Consider the following 25,053-nt stretch of genomic DNA (forward strand, 5'->3'; position numbering starts at 1 on the left):
GTAACCTGGGGTTTCCAGAATCCCCAGCAAGGGTAATTTAACTATTTCACTCCAGGCGGCCTCTGGAATAAATCAGTGGGAACTCAGTAATCATGAATCAAATGCAAGTAATCATGCAATCGTCTAACTCCACGGTTTATTAGATTTAAGCATACACAGACATAAGCAACAGATTTAGAACATCCCAGCTATTTTACTTAACATCTGGAATGGCGTTGAGTAATTAACAACAGGTTCGCAGTGGCCAGTAGCTCACTTGCTGGGGAGAAACAGTGCCAGGAAAAAGTCTCTCAAGATGGTTTCATAGGACTGCTCTAAAGTACACTGTGTTAACTATTCTTTAGTAACTTTTACAACACACATAGTGTCATCACTTTTCCCAATTTTCAATAAACTTCTACTATAAGAGGTGTCTAGACTCAAGGTTTTCATGCATTTATTTTCTTTCAATCTCCCTTATTCACATCTGTCCAACTCCTCCCATTTATATTGGCAGAAACTGCTAGCTACGTTTTGACCTTGCATCTAAAAGCCTTCCCTCCAATTAATCCTAAACTATGTGGAATTCAATTTTTGTAATTCATAGTGGCTGAGTGCATTGGCTTGATCATATTCTGGGGTGCACACCCCTCAAATCCAGAGTAATACAATCCATTTGTCAAAAACAGTTTCAGAACTCTCCCTAGTAAGTGCTATAGAATACCCTCAATTCCTGCTACAGCTTTCCTGTATTAGCACTTTCCCACAGAAACTTCTGCTTTATCTTCCAAGCCTCCTGAAATAATGGACATACAGAAATCAGGTAAAAGGTGTTCCCCAAATCACTGTATACTTGACAAAAAAGGTCAGCATTGTAGCTGATTTCTTTGACTTTGGCTATCTGAAAGTGTAGCTTCTGTTCTTCAAACTGACCAAGAACCCTTTTTCAAAGAGGGACTAGTGGAAATACACCTTGCATCAGAAAGCTGCAGTCTCTTCTGGTGAATTGACAATAACAGGCAGGGTGAGTGATAGGTTGTGGTGGGGGGGATCAGGGCTGGTGGGTGATGCTGAAAACGGTCAGATGATTGGGAGAGCAAGGGAAATCAGAAATTGAGAGATCAGTGCTTGATGATGGAGTGATAAAACATTAGATGAGAGGAACTTCTCAGACTGTGAAATCCCACAATGCTGAGCTCAGTGAAACTAGAAAAGAGCATCCTTGATTAACAAGCAGATGTCGTTTCTCCCGCTTGTCATACAGGTTTAAAATCAGTAGCCCTCAGTGATCACATTCTTTAGGCATATTTGAACATTTTGTCACTAAGCTCTTTAGTGTTTGACCCCATAAATGATAGGGTTGAGCATGGGAGGAACAAGAAGATGGAGGTTGGCCAAGATGATGTGAACATGGGGAGCGAAGCCCTGACTGAATCAGTGTGTCAGAGTGGAGACGAGGAAGGGAGTATAAGATGTCAGCATCACACAGATGTGGGCTGTGCAGGTGTTGAGGGTTTTCTGGTGGGCTTTCTTGGAGAAGATTCTGAGGATGGCCCTAATGATCAGACCATAGGACAGGGCAATGAGTGTCAGGTCTAACCCAATGACTAAAACCACTATCACCAAGCCATACAGCCTGTTCACTGTGATGTCCCCACATGACGTCTTTACCACAGCCATATGGTTGCAGTACATATGGGGGATAATGCGGTTGGCACAGAATGGTAACCTGCTCAAGAGCAGGGGCAGAGGCAGGATGCAGAGAACAGCTCTTATCAAACCCACTAGCCCTAGCTTAGCTATTCGTGCATTGGTGAGGACGGTGGCGTATCTCAGAGGGTTACATATGGCAACGTAGTGATCAAAGGCCATTGTCACAAGGACAGCTGAATGCATAGTAGAAACTCTGTGAACGAAGATCATCTGGGTGAGGCAGCCAGCCACAGTAATGCCTTTCAAATTGAACCAAAATATGGACAGTGCCTTTGGAATGAAAGAGGTAGACATTGCGATGTCTTTGAGCACCAGCATGCAGAGCAGCAGGTACATCAGCTTGTGCAGGGTCTGTTCTTTGCCTACAACATACAGAACTGTGAAATTTCCCAACAGTCCAATAATGCAGAATGTGGAGAAAGGGATGGAAATCCAGAAATGGGCAGGTTCCAGGCCAGGGATGCCTGTAAGGATGAATGTTGAAGGGTCAAAAGGTGTCAGGTTGAAAACTGCCATGAGATGTTCAACGCATTGGATGGGCTCAGAAAAGCTTAAAGTGCCTGTGAAGGAAGAGAAGCACAACAAAGGGGATTACATACTATAGAACAAATAGCATGGCAAATATTTTATAATTATTACCAATCTACAATGGGGGTGACCAGTGACATTGCAACATCTTCAAATGGCACCAGCTTACTTAGGTTACAGCCAAGTTCAGAGAAGTCCTCAGAGGGAGCTAACAAAACCAAATGAAATGTCAGAAACTGCAACTTGCATGCCCTTTGGAGGGAAAATTTGAACTCCTCAAACATCTTTCCGAGTTCTGGTTGAACTCAAAACAAAAACCTGGGTGTCAATCATGGTACACAGCTCTGTGAAACCCTTTTCAGAATTTAAGCAGATACAGACACTAAGCAAAATATCGGGATCCAGGAGGAGTGGGATGAGAAATCATACAGAAGATAGAATGCCATGAGATCAGTCAGCCAATGTTTCACCCTCCTCTGGACTCCTCTGTGTAGTACTGGGCACCCTTCTCACACAGGATATTGCAACAAGAGGGGTTCATGGATGGGCAACGAGAATGATCAATGGCCCAGGGAATCTCTCACACGGAGATATGTTGAAAAGCCTGGGACTGTTACCTTTACACAATAGATGAATAAGAGGAGACATGAGAAAAGTCTAGAAAACACTGACTGGTAGAGAGTAGATCAAGAATCTGTTTTCCCTTTCTCATGGTAGAAGATCAAGAGGGCATTCAATTAAATTGAAAAGTAGCAAATTCAAAGGAGATTAAAGAAGAATATTTTCTTCAGTTCACGTCTAATGAGGAATTGCTTTCCAAAACTAGTTGTCAGCGTGAGCTAAGCAATAATCAGGAAGCATTTGGACATTTACAGGAGTAGTGAGACTATCAAGTTACAATTCTTACAGATAAATAAACATTATGGAAAGCCTATATGCCCATATGTTTCAGGGCACAATTGATATCTAGTTGTTAGGCATTAGGGTGATACCATAAGGACTGATAGGTCATCCCCCCATCCACTTACTGCTGTTTTCTTACACCTTCTTCTGCAGCCCCTGGGGCTGTCACTGTCAAGAGAGGACACTGGACTAGATAGAAAATAGGTCTGATCCATGATGAAATTCCTATGTTGTAAGGAGCCAAATTTCCCCCATGGAACATTCTGCCAAGACTATAACATGGTTAAAAAAATAACTAGATAAGTTCATGGAGGATAGGTCCATGAAGGGCTATTAGCCAGAATGGGCAGGGATGGTGTCCCTAGCCTCTGTTTGCCAGAAGATGGGAATGAACGACAGGGGATGGTTCACTTGATGATTCCCTGTTCTGTTCATTCCCTGTGGGGCACCTGGCACTGACCACTTTCTGTAGACAAGATGCTGGGATAGATGGACCTTTGGTCTGACCCAGTCTGGCCATTCTTATGTTCTTATGAAACAGACATTATCATGCTGGGCTATGACTTTGTGCTAAAAAAATGGGCACTAGGGTCTTGGTATTTTGGGCTACAGGCCTGTACCTCTGTTACTTCCCTTGATTCTTTCGGTGAGACACTTTCTTGCTGGCAGCCAACTTTGTCTCAGACATAAATTACAAGTGTTAACTGACAAATGTAAGCAAAGATATGTGTCTACAACTCAGCTCCTAACTGTTCACATACCTGAATATCAGTGAAGTTTCCAGATGACACAAAAATTGGGGAATTGTAAATAATGAAGAGGACAAGTCACTGATTCAGTGCAATCTGGATTGATTGGCAAATTTAGTCAAAACATATGACATATATTCCAATATAGTTATTCAGACATCTACATCTAGGAACAAAGAATACAGCTGATGCATACATGCTGGGGTACTATAATAGGCAACGTAATGACTCTGAACAAGATTTGGGGGCATGAAAGGGGAATTAGATTAACCTGACCATGTGACCCAAAGAGCCAATATGATCCTTGCATAATAACACAAGAATTATAAGAAGATTAGACTCAATCTTATGAGTCCAATGAGAGACTCAACAAATCTCAATCTTTTTAGTTTAACAAAGATCATTATGAATGTCTTGAAAACAGTCTGTAAGTACCTACATGGGGAACAAATATTTAATAATAGGTTTTTCAGACTAGCATACAGAGGTTTAACAAGATCCAATGGCTGGAAGCTGAAGTTAAAGAAATTCTGACTGGAAATAAGCCATATATATATATTTTTTTAAAGGTGAGAGTAATTAACCATTTTTTTCTATCCACTGCCACATCCAATTAAGCCCTGTGGGGAGAATTTTTCACATGACTACAGAACCTTGTCAATATTAAAAGAGGTGTGTATATCACAAGGCAGAGGATCATATGAGGCACTCCATGGATGAACGTTTTAGGTGAGAAAAATAATGACTTGAGCCCATAAAGTGTCTACAGTGCGGAATGAATGCGCAACCATCACTATGAATGAGTAATATAACCGGCTAGCAAATAGTCTTGAGAATCCTGGGTTTAACGTTTGTGTGCCAGTGGCCCACTGTTTCAGTCACCTACCAGTGGTTCCTGCACATGGCAGACATATTTATCCAGACTCTCACATGTCCCAGTGTTGCCTGCACTCATTTTATAACTTGCATACTTCTCAGTTTGTGGGATATTCCTGTGTAGCAGTCCTTGAAACACCACACTCTGTGTATGGATGTAATAAGCAGGGCCGACTCCAGGTACTAGCTGACCAAGCACATGCTTGGGGCGGCACCTTGTAAGAGGCAGCCAATCTTCAGGTGATGGGGCAGCACTCGGGTGGGTTCTTTTTTTTTGTTTTTTTTTTGGTTCACCAGGGCGGCGCTGGAAGTTTTTTTGTTTGTTTCAGCCGGGCGGTGCTCAGGGGCTGTTTGTTTCAGCGGGTCAGGGCAGCGCTCGGAGGAGGGTGTTACAGCTGGGCAGTGCAGCGCTTGGGGAGGTTGTTAGAGCCAGCTCTGGTAACAAGAGAGGCTATACAGGTGCATGCCTTGGCATTTGCCACTCACGAGATTTCTCACTGGTGAGACACAGTCACTGATCCCCCTCCACAAGCCAAGGGAGCAGTCCTGATGAGAGGCACCTCACCCCTGCAGGAGAAGAGCTGTGAGGAGCATGGGGTGGCTCAGAGATTGTGGGAGCCAGGGATGACTAGGGAGCATGGAGAAGACACTGCTGACCAGTGTGCTGTTGGAATCAAAGCAGTTTGGGATGGGGATGGAGAGTATGGAAAGGGGGTGTCAGAGTATGATGGGAGATTGAAGCAGCTAATGAGCAAAGTATGACGGATTCCTCCCAGGGTGACACTTGGAACCTGGGTACCACTGAGCCCTCTGACTGACCAGCCTGGGCTCCCTCTCTCAATGCATTGCTATGACAAGCTGCAGACCCTCTTCTGGTCCTACACCTTCAGCAGCATTTACACAGGCAGGGACACACCCAACTGCAGTTATATGCAGGCTTTTTTGACCAGCCATTGCATGAACCAACAATAGAGAGGCTACAGCCAAAATAGCCACCAGCTTCCTAACCTAGAACCCCAGAGCTATATCATCCTGTCCTGATCCAAACTCCAACCAGTATGAATTTGTTACCCAGTTTTCCCCTCCTTCAGTATGGTGAGCACAAGATGCAGTCCAGAGTTTTATGGGCTGGTCACATGCCTCTGTAGAGTCATAGCTTCCATTTCTTAAAGGAAGGCTCACCAGGTGGAAGGTAAATCTTTCTCAGACCTGTTGTTCTCTCTAACGTCTCATTGCCCTGAATAGGCCTTTTCCAACCATCATCTTGTCTAGTGGGTATTACCCAGGTGTAACTACATTTGAAATACAGATACATAGTCAATATTCATAAATTCATATCCAAAAATGATACATTCACACAAATAGGATATCATATTCAGACTGCTAGAAACCCAGACTCCCCTTCCTGAAGCTGCTTTTCTGTGTTAGCAATTGCTGATACCACCATGACATTACCATGAGGCTGTAGTGCAGCTGCTCATGTGAGGAGGGATGTTCCAGATTGGGGATGGTGTCAGAGACAGTCTCCTACAGGCTGAGACACCCCTCTACCGCTGCAGGAATCATTACGCTTCTCGTCTGTGCATTAGGCAGGATGTCTATTCCTTATTTCACCCAGGTTCAGAACTACGCACCATTGTGATCTGTATGCTGCACATTCCCCACTCACCCACCCACCCTCACACGCACGCACACACACACACACACACACACACACACACACACACACACACTGTGAATCCCTGGAGTCCCCCTGTTGAGATTTCCAACACCGCCTGGTTTCCTCGAAGTCATAAACATGCTGTTCTTTTTACTGCCTTCTAGGACTTCTCATTCTCTCCAGATGTAGAGATGCAGGGGCACAGGGAAATCAGACCCCTCTCCCTCCCTGAAAAAAAAAGTTATCCTAACTGTTCTAAACCTCTAAGCCTGGAGTCTGATATTTCAGCAACTCTTCCGTCAGTTCTTCTTTAGTGCAAACAAACTCACCCGTCCTTAGAGGCACCAGAACAGCTCGAGCTGAAGTCAGTGGAGAGTCACGGCTGGTGTAAATCAGGCCATATATTGAAATCTCCACATGCAGATTCACGTTGAACTCCTGACTGTGTTGAGAGTTGATCTCCATGGGACCAAAATTTCACCCTCAATGTTCAACTTTCAGCTCTGAGTTGTGAACATCACAGCTTCAGGTCGGGCTACAGAGAGTGCTACTCTGTTAGGGTGCTGAAAGTGTCTGAATAAACCCTCAGTATTTGTGACATTCTGAGACAGGGAATGAAACACGTGGATTCCAAAACAGCCGGGCCCTGATTTTGTTCTCAGGGACACCAGTGTCAATCTGGCGTGACCCACTGAAGGTAGAATGTGAGAGCAGAATCAGGCCGGTGTGTGACCCATTCTTGTTGTGAACCCCCTGGTAACACAGATACCCACTGCAGAGGCTTTGGCCCCACTTACTAACAGAGCAGTGAATCTGCTGAATTGGAAAACTTGAGTGAACCAGAGGAAAATCCACATAAACTCCAAAAGGCATGCTACTGGGACAAGTAGAAGGACACAGTCAGAGACAAGGAACTGATCTTAAAAACAAATATTTGTCTAAATAATTTTTACTACATTAGTAGTTCCAATTTTACCAGGTAAATCCTCTGGTGTTTCAGACAATACTAAAGAGTTCAAGTTGCCGTGTTGGAGAATTCCTTCCCAGATGGTTCTTGCCTTGAGCCCTGTATCCTTCCTGAGCCATTAGCACTAACTATAATGTAGAAACAGGCAACTCACCCAAATCCTGCTCAGCAGAGCCCTGAGCCCCTGTCCATCCCTGCTGCAGCCCCCCTCCTGCAGTGGAAATGGGGTAAAAGGTGCAAGGGTTTGCGCCCGTCTCTCCTGCCAGAGAGTGGGGTCAGGTCACATGGTCAGAGGGTGGGGGCTTACTCCACATCGCCACCCAGCGATTCTGAGATGCTGGGCTTACCCCACTCCTAATCTACACGCAGTGCTATTCCAGTGCCCTGGCCCGTTCTCTGGCTACTGGGGGGGGGAGGAGTAAATCCCCACACCTGGATCTTGCATCACTGCAGGAGTGGCAGGTGGGCTGAACGAAGCAGGGTGACTCCATTGGCCAAGGACAACTGGCTAGTCCACTATTGGCCTAACCCGCCCCCACAAGGCACACCCCCATCTGGGGTAAGAGACCAGGGAATCAGCACTCCGGACTGGCAGGAGAGGGACACAGCTGGGCACCAAGTTGGAGTCAGGAGTCCCAGCTGGTGGATTGGGCTTGGATGCTCAGTGGGTGGGCCCTGGCCCCGCAGGGCAACCCATGGCTACACCCCTGCTTCGATCCAGCCTTGTTTCCCTGTGTCTCTGAGCATCTTCCCATCTGTTTACTCCTTTCTTGTGGAAGCTGAACCCCAGGTGAGCTTGGGCCCAGTCACCACAGTGCTGTGTGCTCAGTGTGTTACATGGTCAAGGTGTGAAGCTGACCTTTGCCCTCAGACTGTGCTCTGCCAGCCAGACCATCTGAGATGAGAATCCTGTGTCTGTTCCTCCATTTTTTGCAATGGCTGCAAACGCCGGTTTGGTGACTGTGCAGAAACTCCGTCATCCTTGTGACACTCCCACACTCCCCTCCAAAATCCTCCTCCTTATTCATTGTTCCTTATGGAGAAGGGAGTGGACGTTCCCTACTGGAAGGATCCAAGGGAAATTTAGGGGATGCCAGGGAGTAATCAGGACCCATATTATTGTTCTATTTTATTTTTTTTCAGCAAGATTCAGTATAGAGCCAATACTCATAACTTCAACTACAAAATGATACACACACACAGACAGCATAATCATAATCAGTAACCCATAACCTGGTCTTAGATACCTTATATGACCCCCTTTACACAAGATTTGGTGCCACCACAGGACCTTGGTTGCAACCCATGTTCTATATGGTCCCAGTTTATATCAATAACATCACAGACTCCCACCCTCGTCACTCCCCATTCTGACTATAAGCATTGGGAGGGCTTAATCCTCCAACTTTTTTCAGTGATGGGGCCAAGGCCCTTGGACCCCCTTCATTCTGGTGCCCCGATGTCCAAATGTGAAACCCTTTAAATCAGCAACCACTTAGGAAAATGTTTGCCTGGACTGTGGGGGACAAGACTAGATGATCCATGAGGTCCCTTCCAGCCCTACACATCTGGGATTATCACTGGGTAATGTCCCCTTGGTGTTTCAGGTCAGGTCGACTGTCTTGATCACTTCTGTCAGTGAGAGGCAGAGTCAGAGAATTTGTCTTCTCAGTCTAGACTTGATCGGTAGCAATAGTAAAGGGCGCAAGGAAAGAAGGCTGCCATGGGCCTGCTTGACTCTGCCTCCATTACTGTCTGGGTGTCAGGGACCACATTTCTTGAACATCAGTCTACAGGGCTCTTAGGCACTAGCACATGACTGTTACGAAGTTATTATGTTATATGCGAGCCTCCTTGAGTCTCACGGTTTGAATACCCTGTGTGCCTCAGTTTCCCTGTTGTACTGCACCAATGCCTAGGTGGTGGGAATCTAGGTGTGTGACTATTGCTATTGACTGTTCAAGCAACGCAAATGTAACCTGTGGAACTCATTGCAAGGAGAATGTAGTGGTGGCCAAAAGTACAACTGCATTCAAAAAGGAACTAGACAGATGTATAACTGGGGAAAAAAACAAATAGATCAGTCTATGGAGGAGTGATCCATCAATGGCTATTAGCCAAAACAGTTGGGTATCTCTAACTGATTTGGAAAGGCAAAATAGTGACAGAGGATGTGGAACAATCTGAAGTTCTCAAAAGCTCCCCGACTGTTGCACTGGGCAACACAGTTTGGGGAGGAGGTGAGCAGCCCTCACTGGTGAAAGAACAGGTTAAGGACTATTTAGAAAAGCTGGACATGCACAAGTCCATGCGTCCAGATTTAACGCATCGAAAGGTGCTGAGGGAATTGGCTGATGCGATCGCAGAGCCATTGGGGATTATCTATGAAAATGTGTGAGGATCGGGGGAGGTCCCAGAAGATTGGAAAAAGGCAAATATAGTGCCCATATTTAAAAAGAGAAGGAAGAAAACCTGGTGAACTACAGACCAGTCAGCCTCACTTCAGTCCACAGCAAAATCCTGAAAGAAGTTCTCAAGAAATCCATTTTGAAGCACTTGGAGCAGAGGAAGTGTTAGGGGGCTTATTGCTTCACCCTCCCTCTTCTCTGGTCCTTCTCGCATGGACAGAGAGCAACAATACCCAAAGGCCAAAGGCGCAAACAATTCAATGTTTATTGGGGTGAACTTCCAGCAAGCATGATTCCAGTTTCCATCCTCAGTGTCCCCCTTCCCAGCTCTGACACCACAGAGCCTTGCCTGTGTCCCTGTTCCTGTTTCCATCCCCTGTTCCCATTTTGCCCTTTAGCAAAACATGATTTTAATTCCCCTCATCCCCAGTCCCTGTTCCCATTTCCTTCCCCCTTCCTGATTGACTGCAGACTATATAGTAAAACCTGAGTTCTGCTTAGCTATACTTTAACCAATCATTTTATTGAAATTTAACTAACCAATCCTAACATATTGTAACATGGTTATTTAACCAGTTATATCCCACCACCTTCATTGGTTTACACCCAACAAAATTAATTATACAACAGACTGAAACAATCACAGAACCAGACAGAGACCATGCAAAGAAACATACAAAACAATACAGAAGTGAGGGTTTCACAACCACATCTACACAGACATAAGGGTTTTCCAGCTATGTCTATTGATAAGTGAGTTCTTGCCAGACAGGATGCTATCAGACTAAATTTATTTTTACCTCTTCTAGGCTCTTCTCTTTCTCTGGAGGTGATGGAATATCAGGACAGGATTATATTCCTAATACCCCAATAGCACCTTATTTCAATGTTACTAGTTTGGAATGTGAGGATGTGACTATACACTTCCCAGCTTATGGCAGCCTAACTACATCTCAGTTGAAGACCTTAGCCTGTCACAGTAAGAGAAGGTCATTCCACAGACAGTGATCTATGATTCTTTCTTTTATACCTCTATAACTAGCTAAGTGAAAAGAATACACCTACATTCTTAAGGTATAGGCCTTTGCAGACAGGCCTGAATATCTATATCCTAACAGGAAGATGATCAGGAACAGTCAACATGGATTCACCAAGGGGAAGTCATGCCTGACCAAGCTGATGGCCTTCTCTGATGAGACAACTGGCTCTGTGGATATAGGGAAAGTGCTAGATGTGATATATCTTGACTTTAGCAAAGTTTCTGATAATAGTTTCCCACAGTATTCTTGCTGCAAGTTAAAGAAGTATGGACTGGATGACTGGACTATAAGGTGGATAGACTATAAGTGACCCTGAGGGGGACTTAGGAGTTTGCATCTCTGTGTGGAAGATGCTGTAACAAAAATAAAGTTATTGGGTTCAATACTTGGGTGACTGGGTGTAATTCTAGGGCCTGTGTTATACAGGAGGTTAGACTGTGGTTCCTTCTGGCCTTAAACATGTTTTCTGTGGGGTGGTGTGCTGGGGTCTGTGCTGCCCTAGCCAGGTCCTCATGAGGTGTATCTCCAGGTCGAGGAGACCCATGATGGCACAGTCAAAGCCACCCCTGCTCGAGTTCTCGGCTGTGCGGAGGAGGGCCATGCAATCCCTGTGCTGTCTCCCTGAGGAGACTTGCTCCTGGCTTCTATGCTGGCTCCAAAGTGTGCTCACTTTGCCACAGTGGAAATTTAGGAGCAAAGAAGCTCTCCCAAGATGACGCAGCAGGTTGGAGGCAGAAAGAAGTGTAAGCAGAGTCTTCAGTTAGAGATACCCTTCCCACCGGCAAGGTGACTCTCATCCTGAGAGGTTCAGACGAACCCTATTGGATATGTTAGGGACTTTGCGGCCAGAGCAGAAGGCAACCTGGAGCCAACATGTTGCATTTCTGTTGTACGCCTACAACGCCACAAAGAATGATGCTATGGGGGTAACCCCATATTTCTTGATGTTTGGGCGAGAACCAAGACTACCCATAGATCTGTGCTTTGGTGTATCAGAGGATGGTGATAGCTATGAAACCCATCAGCAATATGTATCCCAACTACGAGAAAAACTACGGGATGCTTATCACTTAGCTACCTCTGCAGCTCGGAAGAACGCAGGCCGCAACAAACAGCGATATGATGCTAGGTTGCGTCTGCAAGAACTCCAGCCAGGGGACAGAGTCCTGCTGCGAAATTTGGGTATTGCTGGCAAACACAAGACAGCTGACAGATGGAAGGCAATACCTTACTTAGTGATGGAAAAGCTAGGAGACCTGCCGGTCTACAAGATCAAACCTGAAGAGGGTCCAGGGCAGACCAAAACTGTGCATAGAAACCTTTTGCTCCCTGGGAGAATGGTAGGCAGCCCGTATGAGATGGGCCACAACAGGGCAACTGAGCAGAACGAAGGTGCTGTACCAAAGCCGCCTTCCAACATGGACAACCGGCCTCCTGCAGCTAACCTACCCCTACTCAGCACATCTGACAGTGAATCTGAGGAGGAAGACACAACCATGGTGTATCCTGGGATGAAGACAAGATTCCAGTCTCAATTAGCTGAATCAAAAGAGAGCACCTCCTCTTCCACCCTAAACCCTTTGGCAGAAGTATTTAGGCCCATTCCTGACACTCCTGAACCACTGGTGGACCCCCGTGTGATGACATACACAGGTTCTTGGACAGTGGTGACACACAGATGGAAGATAACCTGAGCACCTTCGACCTAGAAATGCAGAGGCCTATGCCAGTATCCGAGGGGAACTGACAGGAAACCTCCCCATCCGTCACTCAAGAGGATGTCCCCCTGACCACAGCAACAGAGATTCTCAATAGGTGAGACAGGATAATAAGGCCAGTGAAACAGTTAACGTACGATGCACCTGGGGTGATTAGTGAGGAGCCTATACATTTAGCACACAGGTTTGTGGAAGCTAAAGTGGGCTATCTGAGGCCCTTTGGAGGGGACCAATGAGTTGGTATAGTAGAGAATGTGATTTGTCGGGACGACAAATTCTCGGCTGGAGGGAGGATGTAAGCAGAGTCAGGATGAGCTCTACCCTGACATCTGGTGGAAAGAATTTCAGAGAGTGTATTTGCATAGGCAAGCCTACCCCATCCCATGCTGCCGAGCTGTGGGACTGCTTTGTGACAGAAATGACTCAACCTCAGTTGGGTGGTACTTGCTAGACAAGGGACATGGGTTCCAAAACCCAGTGAATTGAGAGAGGCTGGGGACAGGTATCTGTGCTTGGTGGTGCAGTCGCCTTGTGGAGCCAGAATTTCCACCCCCTCCTCTCTCCAGTGTGGAATGTCAGAGTTGATTTTTTTATTCTCTCAAGAATCTAGATACAGGTTACTGAGCTGAACTCACTTTGGGCTAATGGTGCACTAGCACTGGGGCTCCCCTGCTAAGAGCTGAAATCGCTAAGAGTTGAAATCACTAAAGAGCTGAAATGACTGAGCTGAGAGCACTGAGTACTGTGCTAACTAGGGGGGGAGCCTGAAGATATACTGTGGAACAGAGCAGCTGGTGGAATGGAGCAGTTGTGGGGACAGCTGGAGCGGATCACGGGACAGCTGGTAGCAGCAGAGCAGCTGGCAGAGCGGAGTAGCTGTGGGGAGGGTGGAGCGGCCCACAGAGCGAGCGGAGCTGAGCAGTTTGCAGGGAGAACTGGAGCAGCTCATGGAGCAGAGCAGCTGGTGGAGCGGAGCAGTTTCTGAGGACGGCTGGAGGAGCAGAGTGGAGCGGCTGGTAAAGCGGAGCAGTTTGTGGAGAAGGCGGAAGCAGAACCCAAGGAGAGGCAGGGCAGTTGGCCCCTGGACCACGTAAGGTGCCCCTTTCTACCCAGGCTGGGGGAGGGACCTCTACAGATAAACTCTCGAACTCTGGGTTTACATTGACCAGAGACTTTTGGGTTGTTGGACTTTGGGGTGATTGGACTTAAAACCCTAAGGGGAAAATGGACAGTGCCAAATGTACTTGGAGGTGAGTGTTTGTTTATGGTTTGTGTTATAACCCTGTTTGTGGTGTTTCTCCAGTGGGATGCCGCATTGATTCCTTCCTTTATTAAAGATTTTGCTACACTCAGACTCCGTGCTTGCGAGAGGCGAAGTATTGCCTCCTAGAGGCGCCCAGGGGGATGTGGTATGTGAGTGTCCCAGGTCACTGGGTGGGGGCTCGAGCCGGTTATGCATTGTGTTATTGAAACAGAACCCCTGCATACTGAACCCGGCCCTTGTTGCTGCCAAATAAGAGGGGCAGAAGGATTACAGAAGACTAGAGCCCCCATCTCCCAGTGTTCAGCACAGTGCACTTCCCATTGGTGTATGACATGTCCCCCTTGGATGCTGCTTTCCATTGCCATGAAGAGTGCAGTTCGGATGCAGCTTGTCACAGAAGAGATGCACACACCGTGCTGTCACTCTGTCATGGTGTTTTTATGTATGTGCTTTCTTGTTTTGTGGTTTCCCTTCATCTTAGAACAGAGACTCAATCAGTCTGGCTGCTTTGTATGGAAGTGAGCTGCGTTGTTGTAGCCATATGTGTCCCAGGATATTAGAGAGACAAGGTGAGGAGGAAATAGTTTTCACTGGACACAAATTCTGTTGGCAAGAGAGACCAGTTCTCAAACTTACATAGTGGAAGGACATAGTTAAAACACCCCTAGAGTTCAAATGAAAACCTGGCTTTAATTTCCAAGTCCCAAAGCATTTTCTGTTGCCTCCTTTAGCTCAGCAGGAAACTTGTGCTGCAGGATCGATAAAATACATAAATAAAATGGTCAGAGAAGATCAACAAATACGGTTAAGAGTATGGAATGTCTTTCATATGAGGATAGAGCATAAAGACTTGGACCGTTCAGCTTAGAAAAGAGACAACTAAGGGGGGATATGACAGAAGTCTATAAAATCATGACTGGTGTGGATAAAGTGAATAGAGAAATGTTATTTCCTTTTTCACACAATGCAAAAACCAGGGCAGCAAATTTAATACAAAAAAGAGAATGTTTGTTTTTTAATGGAACACGGAGCTAACCTATGGAACTCACTGCCAGGAGATGTTGTGATGGAAAGGACTGAAAAAGCCTTAGATAAGTTGATGGGGGACAGGTCCATGAATGGCTATTAGCCAAGCTGGTCAGGGATGCAAGCCCATGCCGCTGGTGTCCCAAAATCTCTGTCCACCAGAAACCGGGATGGGAAGATGGGATGGATCACACGATTGCCCTGTTCTGCTCACTCCCCTGAAGCACCTGGCATTTGAAGAAAGGACACTGGGCTAGATGGACCATTTGTCTGACCCAGTTGATATCATTTTTATGTTCCTGTGAGACATTTCTACTCCAAAGCTCCAGGAATGGAAGGTGGGAATAAAAGCAGAAACAGTTTCTCGCAGCATTTTTGGGGCACTAGCAGATGGTTACACATTATCCTCAGTGGCAAAAATTTCCACTAGGAGGGGGTAAGACACAGCTACTCACACACACACACAAGATTTTCCTCTGTCTCCCATGGTCGGTGCACCAGAGAGCAGATGCAAATAAGTCCCTCACCCAGTGCACCAGGCCACAGCACCCCCTGACCTCTCTCCCACTCGGTCAGCCCAACAAAGCAACCTGTGTGGGGAAAGAGCGTGAGATCAGCCTGGGTAAGCTGGACCCATCCACGTGAAATGATCCATAAGGCAGCAAAATACAAGATCCATGGGACGCAGGCCTTGGCTACGGAATGGGGGACTGAGGCAAGCAAAGCTGTGACCCTGAGAAGGATTCAGGCGTTCTGATATCTTTGTGGGGGGGCACCTTAGCAAACACAAGTTATTGGGCTGAATACAGGGTGACGAGTTGAAATTCTAGGGCCTGCTTAAACACTGAAACACCATGCTTGCCATGGGGTGGTATGGAGGGTGTTTGCTGCCTGAGCCATGTCCTCTTAGGGTGGATCTCCAGGTAAAGGAGTCCCATGATGACACAGTCAAAGCCACCCCTGCTAGGGTTCTGGGCTGTGCAGAGGAGGACCATGAAATCCCTGCCCTGTCTCCCTGAGGAGACCTGTTCCTGACTTCTGTGCTGGCCCCAAAGTATACTCACTTTGCCAAAGAGGAAACTGAGGAGGAAAGAAACTCTCCCAGGGTGACACTGCAGGTCAGTGCCAGAATGAACACTAGAGCTCTCATCTCCCAGTGTGCAGCACAATGCACTTCCCATGGCTGTATGGTATATCCCCCTTGGCTGCTGCTTTTCTTTGCCATGAAGAGCAGCTTGTCACAGAGGAGCACACATCATGCTCTGTCACAAAGTAATTTTACCTTTATGCATTCTTCTTTTGTTGTCTCCCTTCAATTTAGAACAAGACTCACTTCATCTGGCTGTTTTCTGTGGCAGGGCGCTGTGCTGTTGTAGCCATGTGTGTCCCAGGATATTAGAGAGACAAACTGGGGAAGGATATAGCTTTCATTGGATCCAAATTCTGTTGATGAGAGAGACCAGCTTTCCACCTTACGCAGTGGAAGTACATAATAAAAACATCCCTATAGTTCCAATGAAAACTTGGGTTTAATTTCCAAGTCCCAGAGCATTTTCTGTGTCCTGATTTAGCTCAGCAGGGAACTTCTCCTGCACCACCGATGAAACACACAGATCAGCCGTTTCAGGATCTCTTTTGTTGTCACCCCATAAATGATGGGGTTTAACATGGGGGGTATGAGCACTTAGAGGTTGGCCAGTAGGATGAGAATATAACCTGGAATGACGTGCCCAAATCGGTGTGCAAAATAGAAGAAAATGGATGGGATGTAGAACATGAGTATGACACAGAGGTGAGAGCTGCAGGTGCGGAGAGCCTTGAGCCGGGCATCCTTGGAGGGGAGCAGGAAGACGGCCCTGAGGATCAGCCCATAAGACAAAACAATGAGCACAGCATCCATATCAATTGCTAAAATAGCCATGGCTACGCCATACCAGATGCTGACTGTGATGTCGTCGCATGCCAGCCGGGCTATGATCATATGCTCACAATAGGTGTGAGGCAGGAGGTTGGTTCTGCAGAACTTCAGCCGCTTCAAGAGAAAGATGATGGGGAAAATGAAACAGAAACTTCTTGTGACAATTGCCAGCCCCATCTTCCCGATCACAGACTTGGTTAGTATGATGGTGTATCTCAGGGGGTCGCAGATGGCAACGTACCGATCAAACGCCATGGCCAGCAGGATGGCCGACTCGGCCAGAAAACTGACATGGATGAAGAACATCTGGGTCAGGCAGGCAGCAAAAGAAATTTCTCCTGCTCTAAACCAGAATACAGCCAGCATCTTGGGCACTGTAGTGGTGGATAACAGCAGATCAGCAGTGGCCAGCATGGACACGAATAGATACATGGGCTCATGGAGGCTTTGTTCTGTTAGTATGATGAATAGTAGGAGAGAGTTCCCAAAAAGTGTCACAACGTACATCAGAGAGAAAGGGATGGCCATCCAGAAATGAGACTCCTCCGTACCCGGGATGCCAGTCAGGATGTAAGTTACAGGGTAAAAATCAGTGTGATTGTCAGCTGACATCATGTACCATCACTTGGATCTTCTATTCAGTTTCCTGTAACTAACAGCAAAAGAGAAAATCAGTGAGAACTCCAGTGTCAGCTAGGACTGGAATGCATTTGTTGACAGAATCAGAGATACCATCAAAAACTTCACTGTGTGACAACTGCCTGTCATGTGCGACCGTAAATCCAGAAACACGTTTGTGCTGAGGAAATGCAGTAGGAAGAGAGCCTGAGACATAAGCCCTTGTGTCAGAGATCTAGAATGAGGTATGAGGTCTGGGCTAAAATAATCGAAGCCTCGTTGGTATAAAGCAAAATTAGGCTGTGAGCTAGAGGCAGGCCCTGCTCACAGAATCTGGCAAGCAAAAGGGCTGATATTTGAAAACCACACATTTCTAAGAGCTGATGGGCACAGAGCACTCACGTAAACACATTCCAGAAGGGTGATACCAGAATACCTCGATATCAGCACATTCCCTTAAGATAAGAGGAACACGGTGACCCATCCTAAAGATATGGTCAGGATGAGAGTGTGATGGATAGAGATGTACAACGTGATGGAGTCATAAACAGATAGTTAAGGGTTAATGTCTCTTTTACCTGTAAAAGGTTAACTAATAATGAATCTGAAACACCTGACCAGAGGACCAATCAGGAGACAAGATACTCTCAAATCTCGGTGGAGGGAAGCCTTTGTTTGTGTTTTTTGGGTTTTGCATTGTTCTCTCTGGGTCCTGAAAGGGACCAGACGTGCAACCAGGTTTCTTGCTAATCTCCCTGCTACAGTCTCTTATATATTCAGAATAGTGAATATTAAGTAGAAAAGGCGGTTATAGTCTTTTGATTGTTTTCTGTATTTGCAAATGTGTATTTTGCTGGATGGATTTTGATTGGTATTTGTGCTGGAGGGAGACTTCTTTCTAGTGTTTATAAGCTGAAAGACCCTGTAATATATTACATCTTGATTTTACAGAGATTTCTTACCTTTTTCTTTCTTTTATTAAACGCTTTTCTTTTTAAAAGACCTGATTTTTTTCCCCTTTGTTAAGGCTCAAAGGAACTGAGTCTGTACGCACCAGGGAATTGGTGGGAGAAGGGAAGGAGGAGTGGGGGAGGAAAGATGAATTTCCTCTGTGTTTTAGATTCATGGAGCTTGAAACTCTCTATCTCTCCAGGATAGCCCAGGAAGGGAAAGCCTGGGAGGGGGAGAGAAGGGGGAGAAAAAACTTGATTTCTCTGTGTTGTGATTCAAGGAGTTTGAATCACGGTGATCTCCTAGTGTACCCAGGGCAGGAAAGATCTGGGAGGAAGAAAGGAGGGGGAGGGGAAATGGTTTATTCCCCTTTGTTGTGAGACTCAAGGAATTTGGGTCTTGGAGTCTCCAGGGAAGGATTTTGGGGGGACCAGAGTGCCCCAAAACACTATATTTTTGAGTGGTGGCAGCTGGTAATTAAGCTTAGAACAACTCATGCTGGTACCTCATTTTTTGGACTCTAAGGTTCAGATGGGGGAATTATATCATGACAGATGGGTGGTAAACGGCTACATCAGAGGGTGTCAATTAACTACGTTAGAGGGTCAGTATGTAACTTGTTTGTATTGATGTATGAAATGGAGCCTCGAAGGGAGTGTCTCTGTCTAGCCTAAGGAGGAATGGAAAGTCCCACTGTTCAGTGAATTGTTTCATTCTAATGGGCATACATGTATTAATTGTCTGGTAGAGTCTGCAGGAATTGTCTGCTTCATTGACAATAAACCTGGATGGGTGCCTTTGTACTTTAAAGAGCTTGTGGCCATTGGGTGGTTCTCTGGAGGTCTGCTGGGCCAACTGTCTGAGCAGAGTTGGGTCAGGACAAAGCGAGAACACACTCATTCACAACCAAACATCTAACCACACTGGTGACCCACGACAAGTTACGTACTGCCCATCTGACATACATTCTCCATTCCAGAAGAGGGAAGACGGTTTGAATGGTTCTGGCTCGAGGTGAAGCAGGGTGCATCCTCCTGGTGTTGCTGTCCACAGCACAATCTCTCCTCCACACATTTGCTAGTTGTTTTCAGGTTTCAAGCAGTGACTGTGAAAGTGAGTTAAAGCAGCCACACGACTGGTTGTTCTGGCATTTCCCCCAGTTTCACACTCACAACTGCAGAGTCACTCCCAGTTTATAATGGGATGAGAACAGAACCTATTTCCTTCACAATCTTCCTGCTGGATCCTACTGGCTTGTGGACTTGACCCAACCAACACTCAAGCACACAAGTAAACTCATTCACAGGGAACTCCCATTGACCTTTATGAAAATATTCATCTGAATAAAGTTACAAGTTTTTTCAGTATTTGATCCTAAATATGTGAAGCCTATCTCAGTTGAGGTCTGGTCTGCACAACAGACCTGTATTGGGATAGCTACTTTGCTCATTGGTGTGAACAATCTGCACCTGTGACCCACATAAATATATCAGCCTGACCCCCTGTGTAGACATAGCTACAGCCTCTGGGGGAGGTGGATTAACTACGCTGCTGGGGGGAGCTCTTCTCTATGAGCACAGAGCATCTCCCATGACCCACCACAGCAGTGCAGATGTAGGGGGACCAGATGTTGAGTTTTTTAAAGTTTTTAAAGTCCTGTATTTAAGCTCTCCTGCAGCTGTCCCAACTTTATCTTAAAAATGGGTAAATTGTCCCGTATTATCTCTCTGCCCCCCATTCATACTAGCAGGTCCTGCTGCTGGCCAGATCAGTGCTTCCCAGATGCCCGCCTACCAGCAGTGAGTCGGGGATGTCAAGTGAGTGACGAGGGGTGTAGGTATGCAAGGCTGGTGACAGGGAAAATATGCAGCACATGGAGCCAGCCACTCCCCCTCTTGGTCCATCAGCTCAGCCCTCACTATGTGCCGGCTCTCAGACAGCAGGGCTCTCACCCCCCATCCCATTTCCCATTGTCATTGGCTGCACACTGGGAGCTGCAGTGGCAGGTGGTTGCGAGCAGGCACCAGGCAGTGACCGGCTACATGTCGCCTCTGCTACCCACCTCTCAGCCCTTCACATGCTCCTCCTCTCGCTGTCCTTTCTCTGCTTTGCCCTTTCACTCCCCCAAACCTCGCTGCTCCCCCACATCCCAATCCCAAGTGGGGCATGTCCCGCTCCCAGCGCTGTGTGGAGAACCAGCCCCTTGTCAGAGCATTCAGCTCACCAAAAGCCTGTCTAGCAGGCTCCTTCCTTCCCCCACTGCCACTGGATGGGCCATTACGCCAGGAAAGTCCAAGACCCTCCGGCCCAGAGCACTGGCCAGGAGGTGCTGAGATTAGCATGAGTCAAAGCCTCGCACAGCGCTGGTACAGGGAAGACTCTGCTAAGCCCCTCAGCTAAGCTCTGGAGTGGCAGGACGGAAGAAGGAAGCAATTTCCAGTCTGTTCATGCCCCGAACCTGCAGGTTTCACAGCAGCCCCCGAGGGCAGGGTCTTAGCACCCTTTTCACCCTCCAAGCTCCCACCTTGGATTCTGTCCCTGGGTTTGCTCGGGTGCTCTAGGCATCCTCCCTTGCTGAGCCACCTCTCTGGCCAGGTTCGTTGAAGCCTCTGCAGTCAAGTTCCCTGGGACATGGTGCAAAATACATCCTTAGGGCTTAACCCCTTCTTGCCCTCACTGTAGCTGGGGGACAGGAGACAGATGGTTACATTATGGCCAACAGGAGCCTGGAGGTTTTATCTGCCTTTTGCTATGGGAAGAAAGGGTGGGGATGGGGGAGAGAAGAGATGAGCTCTGCAAAGACATGGGCCAGGTCATCTTCATGACTAAGGATGTGAGGGAGATTCCCAAGTCTGAGCCATTCTTTTTAGGTGACAAATCTGATGAACTGTTCCAGATTGAGATGTCATTAAAGGAGGTTTTGGAAAAAATTGATAAACTAAACATTACTTAGTCACCAGGACCAGATGTTTTCACCCAAGAGTTCTGAAAGAACTCAAATGTGAAATTGCAGAACTACTAACTGTAATCTGTAACCTATCAATTAAATCAGCTTCTATACCAAATGACTGGAGGACAGCCAATGTAACGCCAATTTTTAAAAAGGGTTCCAGAGGTGATCCTGGTAATTACAGGCCGCTAAGCCTGACTTCAGAATCGGGCAAACTGGTTGAAATTATAGTAAAGAACAAAATTCTCAGACACAAAAAAGGACATAATTTGTTCGAGAGAGTCAACATGTTTTTTCTAAAGGGAAATCATGCCTCTCCAATCTGCTAGAATTCTTTGAGGGGCTCAACAAGCATGTGGACAAAGGGGATCCAGTGGATAGAGTGTACTTAGATTTTCAGAAAGCCTTTGACAAGGTCCCTCGCCAAAGGCTCTTCAGCAAAGTAAGGTGTCATGGGATAGGAGGGAAGGCTCTCTCATGGATCAGTAACTGGTTAAAAGATAGGAAACAAAGGGCAGGAATAAATAGTCAGTTTTCAGAATGGTGAGAGGTAAATAGTCACGTCCCCCCAGGGATCTGTTCGGGGACCAGTCCTATTCAACATATTCATAAATGATCTCGAAAAAGGGGTAAACAGTGAGCCATCAAAATCTGCAGATGATATAAAACTACTCAAGATATTTAGGTTCCAGGCAGACTGTGAAGAACTACAAAAGGATCTTTCAAAACTGTGTGATTGGACAAAAAAATGGAAGTTGGAATTCAGTGTTGATAAATCCAAAGTATTGCACTTTGGAAAACATAATCCCAGCTATACCTATAAAATGATGGGGTCTAAATGAGCTGTTTCCATTCAAGAGAGGGATCTTGGAGTCATTGTAGATAGTTCTCTAAAAATGTCTATTCAATGTGCAATGGCAGCCCAAAATGTGAACAGAATGTTTGGAACAATTAAGAAAGAGATAGATAATAAGACAGAAAATACCATATTACCTCTATATAAATACATGGTACGCCGACAACTTGAATACTGTGTGCGGATGTGCTCGCTCCATATCAAAAAATGATATATTGGAAATGGAAAAGGTACAGAAAATGGCAACAAAAATGAGTAGGGGTAAGGGACGGCTTCCATATGAGGAGAAATTGATAAAACTGGGACTTTTCAGCTTGGAAGAGAGATGACTAAAGGGGGAAATGATAGAGGTCTATAAAAGCATGATTGGTGTGGAGAAAGTGAATAAGAAAGTGTTATTTACTCCTTCTCATAACACAAGAATTAGGGGTCACTAAATGAAATTAATAGTCAGCAGTTTTATAACAAACACAAGGAAGTATTTCTTCCCACAACGCACAGACAGCCTGTGGAACTCTTTGCCAGAGGATGTTATGAAGGCCAAGACTATAGCAGGGTTCAAAAAAGAACTAAAGAAGATCACGGAGGATAGGTCCATCAGTGGCTGTTAGCCAGGATGGGCAGGGATGGTGTCCCTAGCCTGTTTGCCAGAAGCTGAGAATGGGCTACGGGGAATGGATCACTTAATGATAACCTGTTCTACACCTGGCATTGGTCACTGTCGGCAGACAGGATACTGGGCTAGTTAGACCTTTGGTCTGACCCAGTGTAGACTTTCTTATGTTCTTATCCCTTCCTCTCCCCTGTAGCTGGAGGCAGCTCCCCTCCCTTCCCTCTCACTCTGTGCCAAAAGGCTGTCGCTGACCAGATTCTGGTGTGAACCCTGACAGAAATCTGTGGAGGGGTAGGTATGTGATCTTCCGGGCCCCCCACATGTTGCCTCAGGAAGACACTTGCAAGGTACCAGGAGAGGCAGGTGCATCCCAGGGGACCAGCCAGGCATGGAGGGTGGAGCGCGTAAACAGGGAGGGTCAGGTAGGTGGGTCGGTCACCCCCCCTCCCTGTGTGAGAGAAGTGTACAGCAGTGTGTTTGTGTCACTTCTCCGTGTCTGGAGGGGGTAGGAGAGTGTGTGTCACCACTCTCTGTGTTGTACTTTTTTAACAGGAATTCAGTTTATTTGATGTTAATTTGAAAGTTTGTACTGCACAGTTCTGATTCCTTGCTGTTGAACTTGCTTGAATACGAGTAATTTTACCAGATGTCCCGTATTCGGCATAGGGAGATATGATCACCCTCAGCAGGAGGAACACTGGTTATCAAAACAGCCCTTATAATTCATTGCTTGTGTGTTCTCCAGTTCAGACATTCACCACTACGCTCCCTGAAACCAGCTAATTTCTGCCAACCGGAACAGACCCAGTCCTGGGGTCCTTATGGAGTTAATGGAAGTGTTGCCTGAGTGAAGGCCTCAGGATTTGGGGTGTAGAATATGACAGGGCCTGAGTAGATTTCCAATGAGATTTACTCTGAACAGTAACGTAACCAAGAATGTCCCAGTCCAGAGCCCACTGAGTTCAACAGCAAGACCCCCAGTGACGCTCGTGGGAGTGGATCAGGGTAACCCGGCGACCTCTTCCCAGCACCCAACCACAGCGCAGTCACAGGAGTGTATCTCAGAGCCCCGGCTCCCGTCCTGCTCCGGCTGTCAGAGTTACGCACCCTCATTCTAGCCAACACCAGCTCAACATTTCCCAGGTTTCATGTTTCCATTCACCCCTTCACAGATTCATTCCATGCAAACGACTCACCAGGCTCCGGCCCCAGCTGGGGAGGAGGAATCTCTGCCTGTGACCGTGTCGGGGAGCTGCAGGCGGAAGGGAATCTGGACTGACCGGGGCTGAGGTACAGGGATATTTATACTGCTGCCCTGGGAATCCCAAGGGGAGCTCAGAGCCAGCACAGAGCCCCAGGGACCTGCCTCTGTGCCTGGCTCAGGTGGGGAAGAGCAGCAGAGAATTAACCCTTTCCTCCTCTGACCTGTTTGCTCTGATCACTTCTCCTTTTGTTCGTTATTTAAAAAAAGTCCTTCTGACACTGAGGCCCCTGGCAAAGAATCCCCTGTTCTTTGCAAACAGCTCATATCTCAGGCCTGACACACTCACTACACCACACACAAGTCCTATGGAATATTTCCCCCTAAAGAGTAGCATATAAGGTGTGTGCAGAAAGCTTGTAACTTGTCAAGCTTCATAACCATTGCAAAAGGCATGTCTGGGTAATAGTTAAGGAATAACATATTGCTATTAACAGTGAGCTTTATGGACTTGGAGTAGAAGTTAGTCACCAGGACAGTGTGTCTTGGTGATGGCTATTCCAGGAGGGTGTTGTCACCCCATGCTGGTTAGCCAGGGATGTAATGCCAGGCTCAGTTCTCCAGCCTTGCTCCATCCCAGGATGATCAATGGAAAACCATCAGAGTCAACTGCAAACAATAAACACCACATAGAGTTAAATGAAGGAACATGACAACAGACAGGATTGCCCTGCCTGTGAACAGAAACAAAAGTCTGTTTCAGGATAACACAGAGTGGGGAGAGGCCCTCTGGATCCTTTCACTGAGGAGCCATCATGTGGGGCAGGGAAATTCTCATGAAAAATTGGTTCCTGGTTTTTGTGAATCCAGCCAGCTCTGCAACAGAGTAAACTGGCGGAGGGTGGAATCTAATTTATTACTTAGGAAAGGGTTCTAGTGACCCAAGTTCTCATTTTGAGATGTTCTATTGGAACCATTAGTTTCCCTGACTCTCTCGTTTCTAGTTAACTCTCCTTTCTTCTTAAATAAACTGACGTCTGTTCTATTAAACGTGCTGATAAGACCATAAATTATACAGGAGTGATGATTTATGTTGCAATTGGTAAAATGGGATA

The 25,053-nt window shown here is 46.5% G+C and overlaps 1 protein-coding gene across 1 annotated transcript; it reads right to left on the bottom strand.

Annotated features, from left to right (window-relative positions):
• Positions 1-16,515: 16,515 nt before the first annotated feature.
• Positions 16,516-17,364, bottom strand: LOC127033596 (olfactory receptor 52B2-like). The gene has a single exon (XM_050921565.1). The coding sequence runs from the start codon at positions 17,362-17,364 to the stop codon at positions 16,516-16,518; it is 849 nt and encodes a 282-aa protein (XP_050777522.1).
• Between the last annotated feature and the right edge of the window lie 7,689 nt (positions 17,365-25,053).

Source organism: Gopherus flavomarginatus, chromosome 1 (genome assembly GCF_025201925.1).
Source record: "Gopherus flavomarginatus isolate rGopFla2 chromosome 1, rGopFla2.mat.asm, whole genome shotgun sequence".
NCBI lineage: Eukaryota > Metazoa > Chordata > Testudines > Testudinidae > Gopherus > Gopherus flavomarginatus.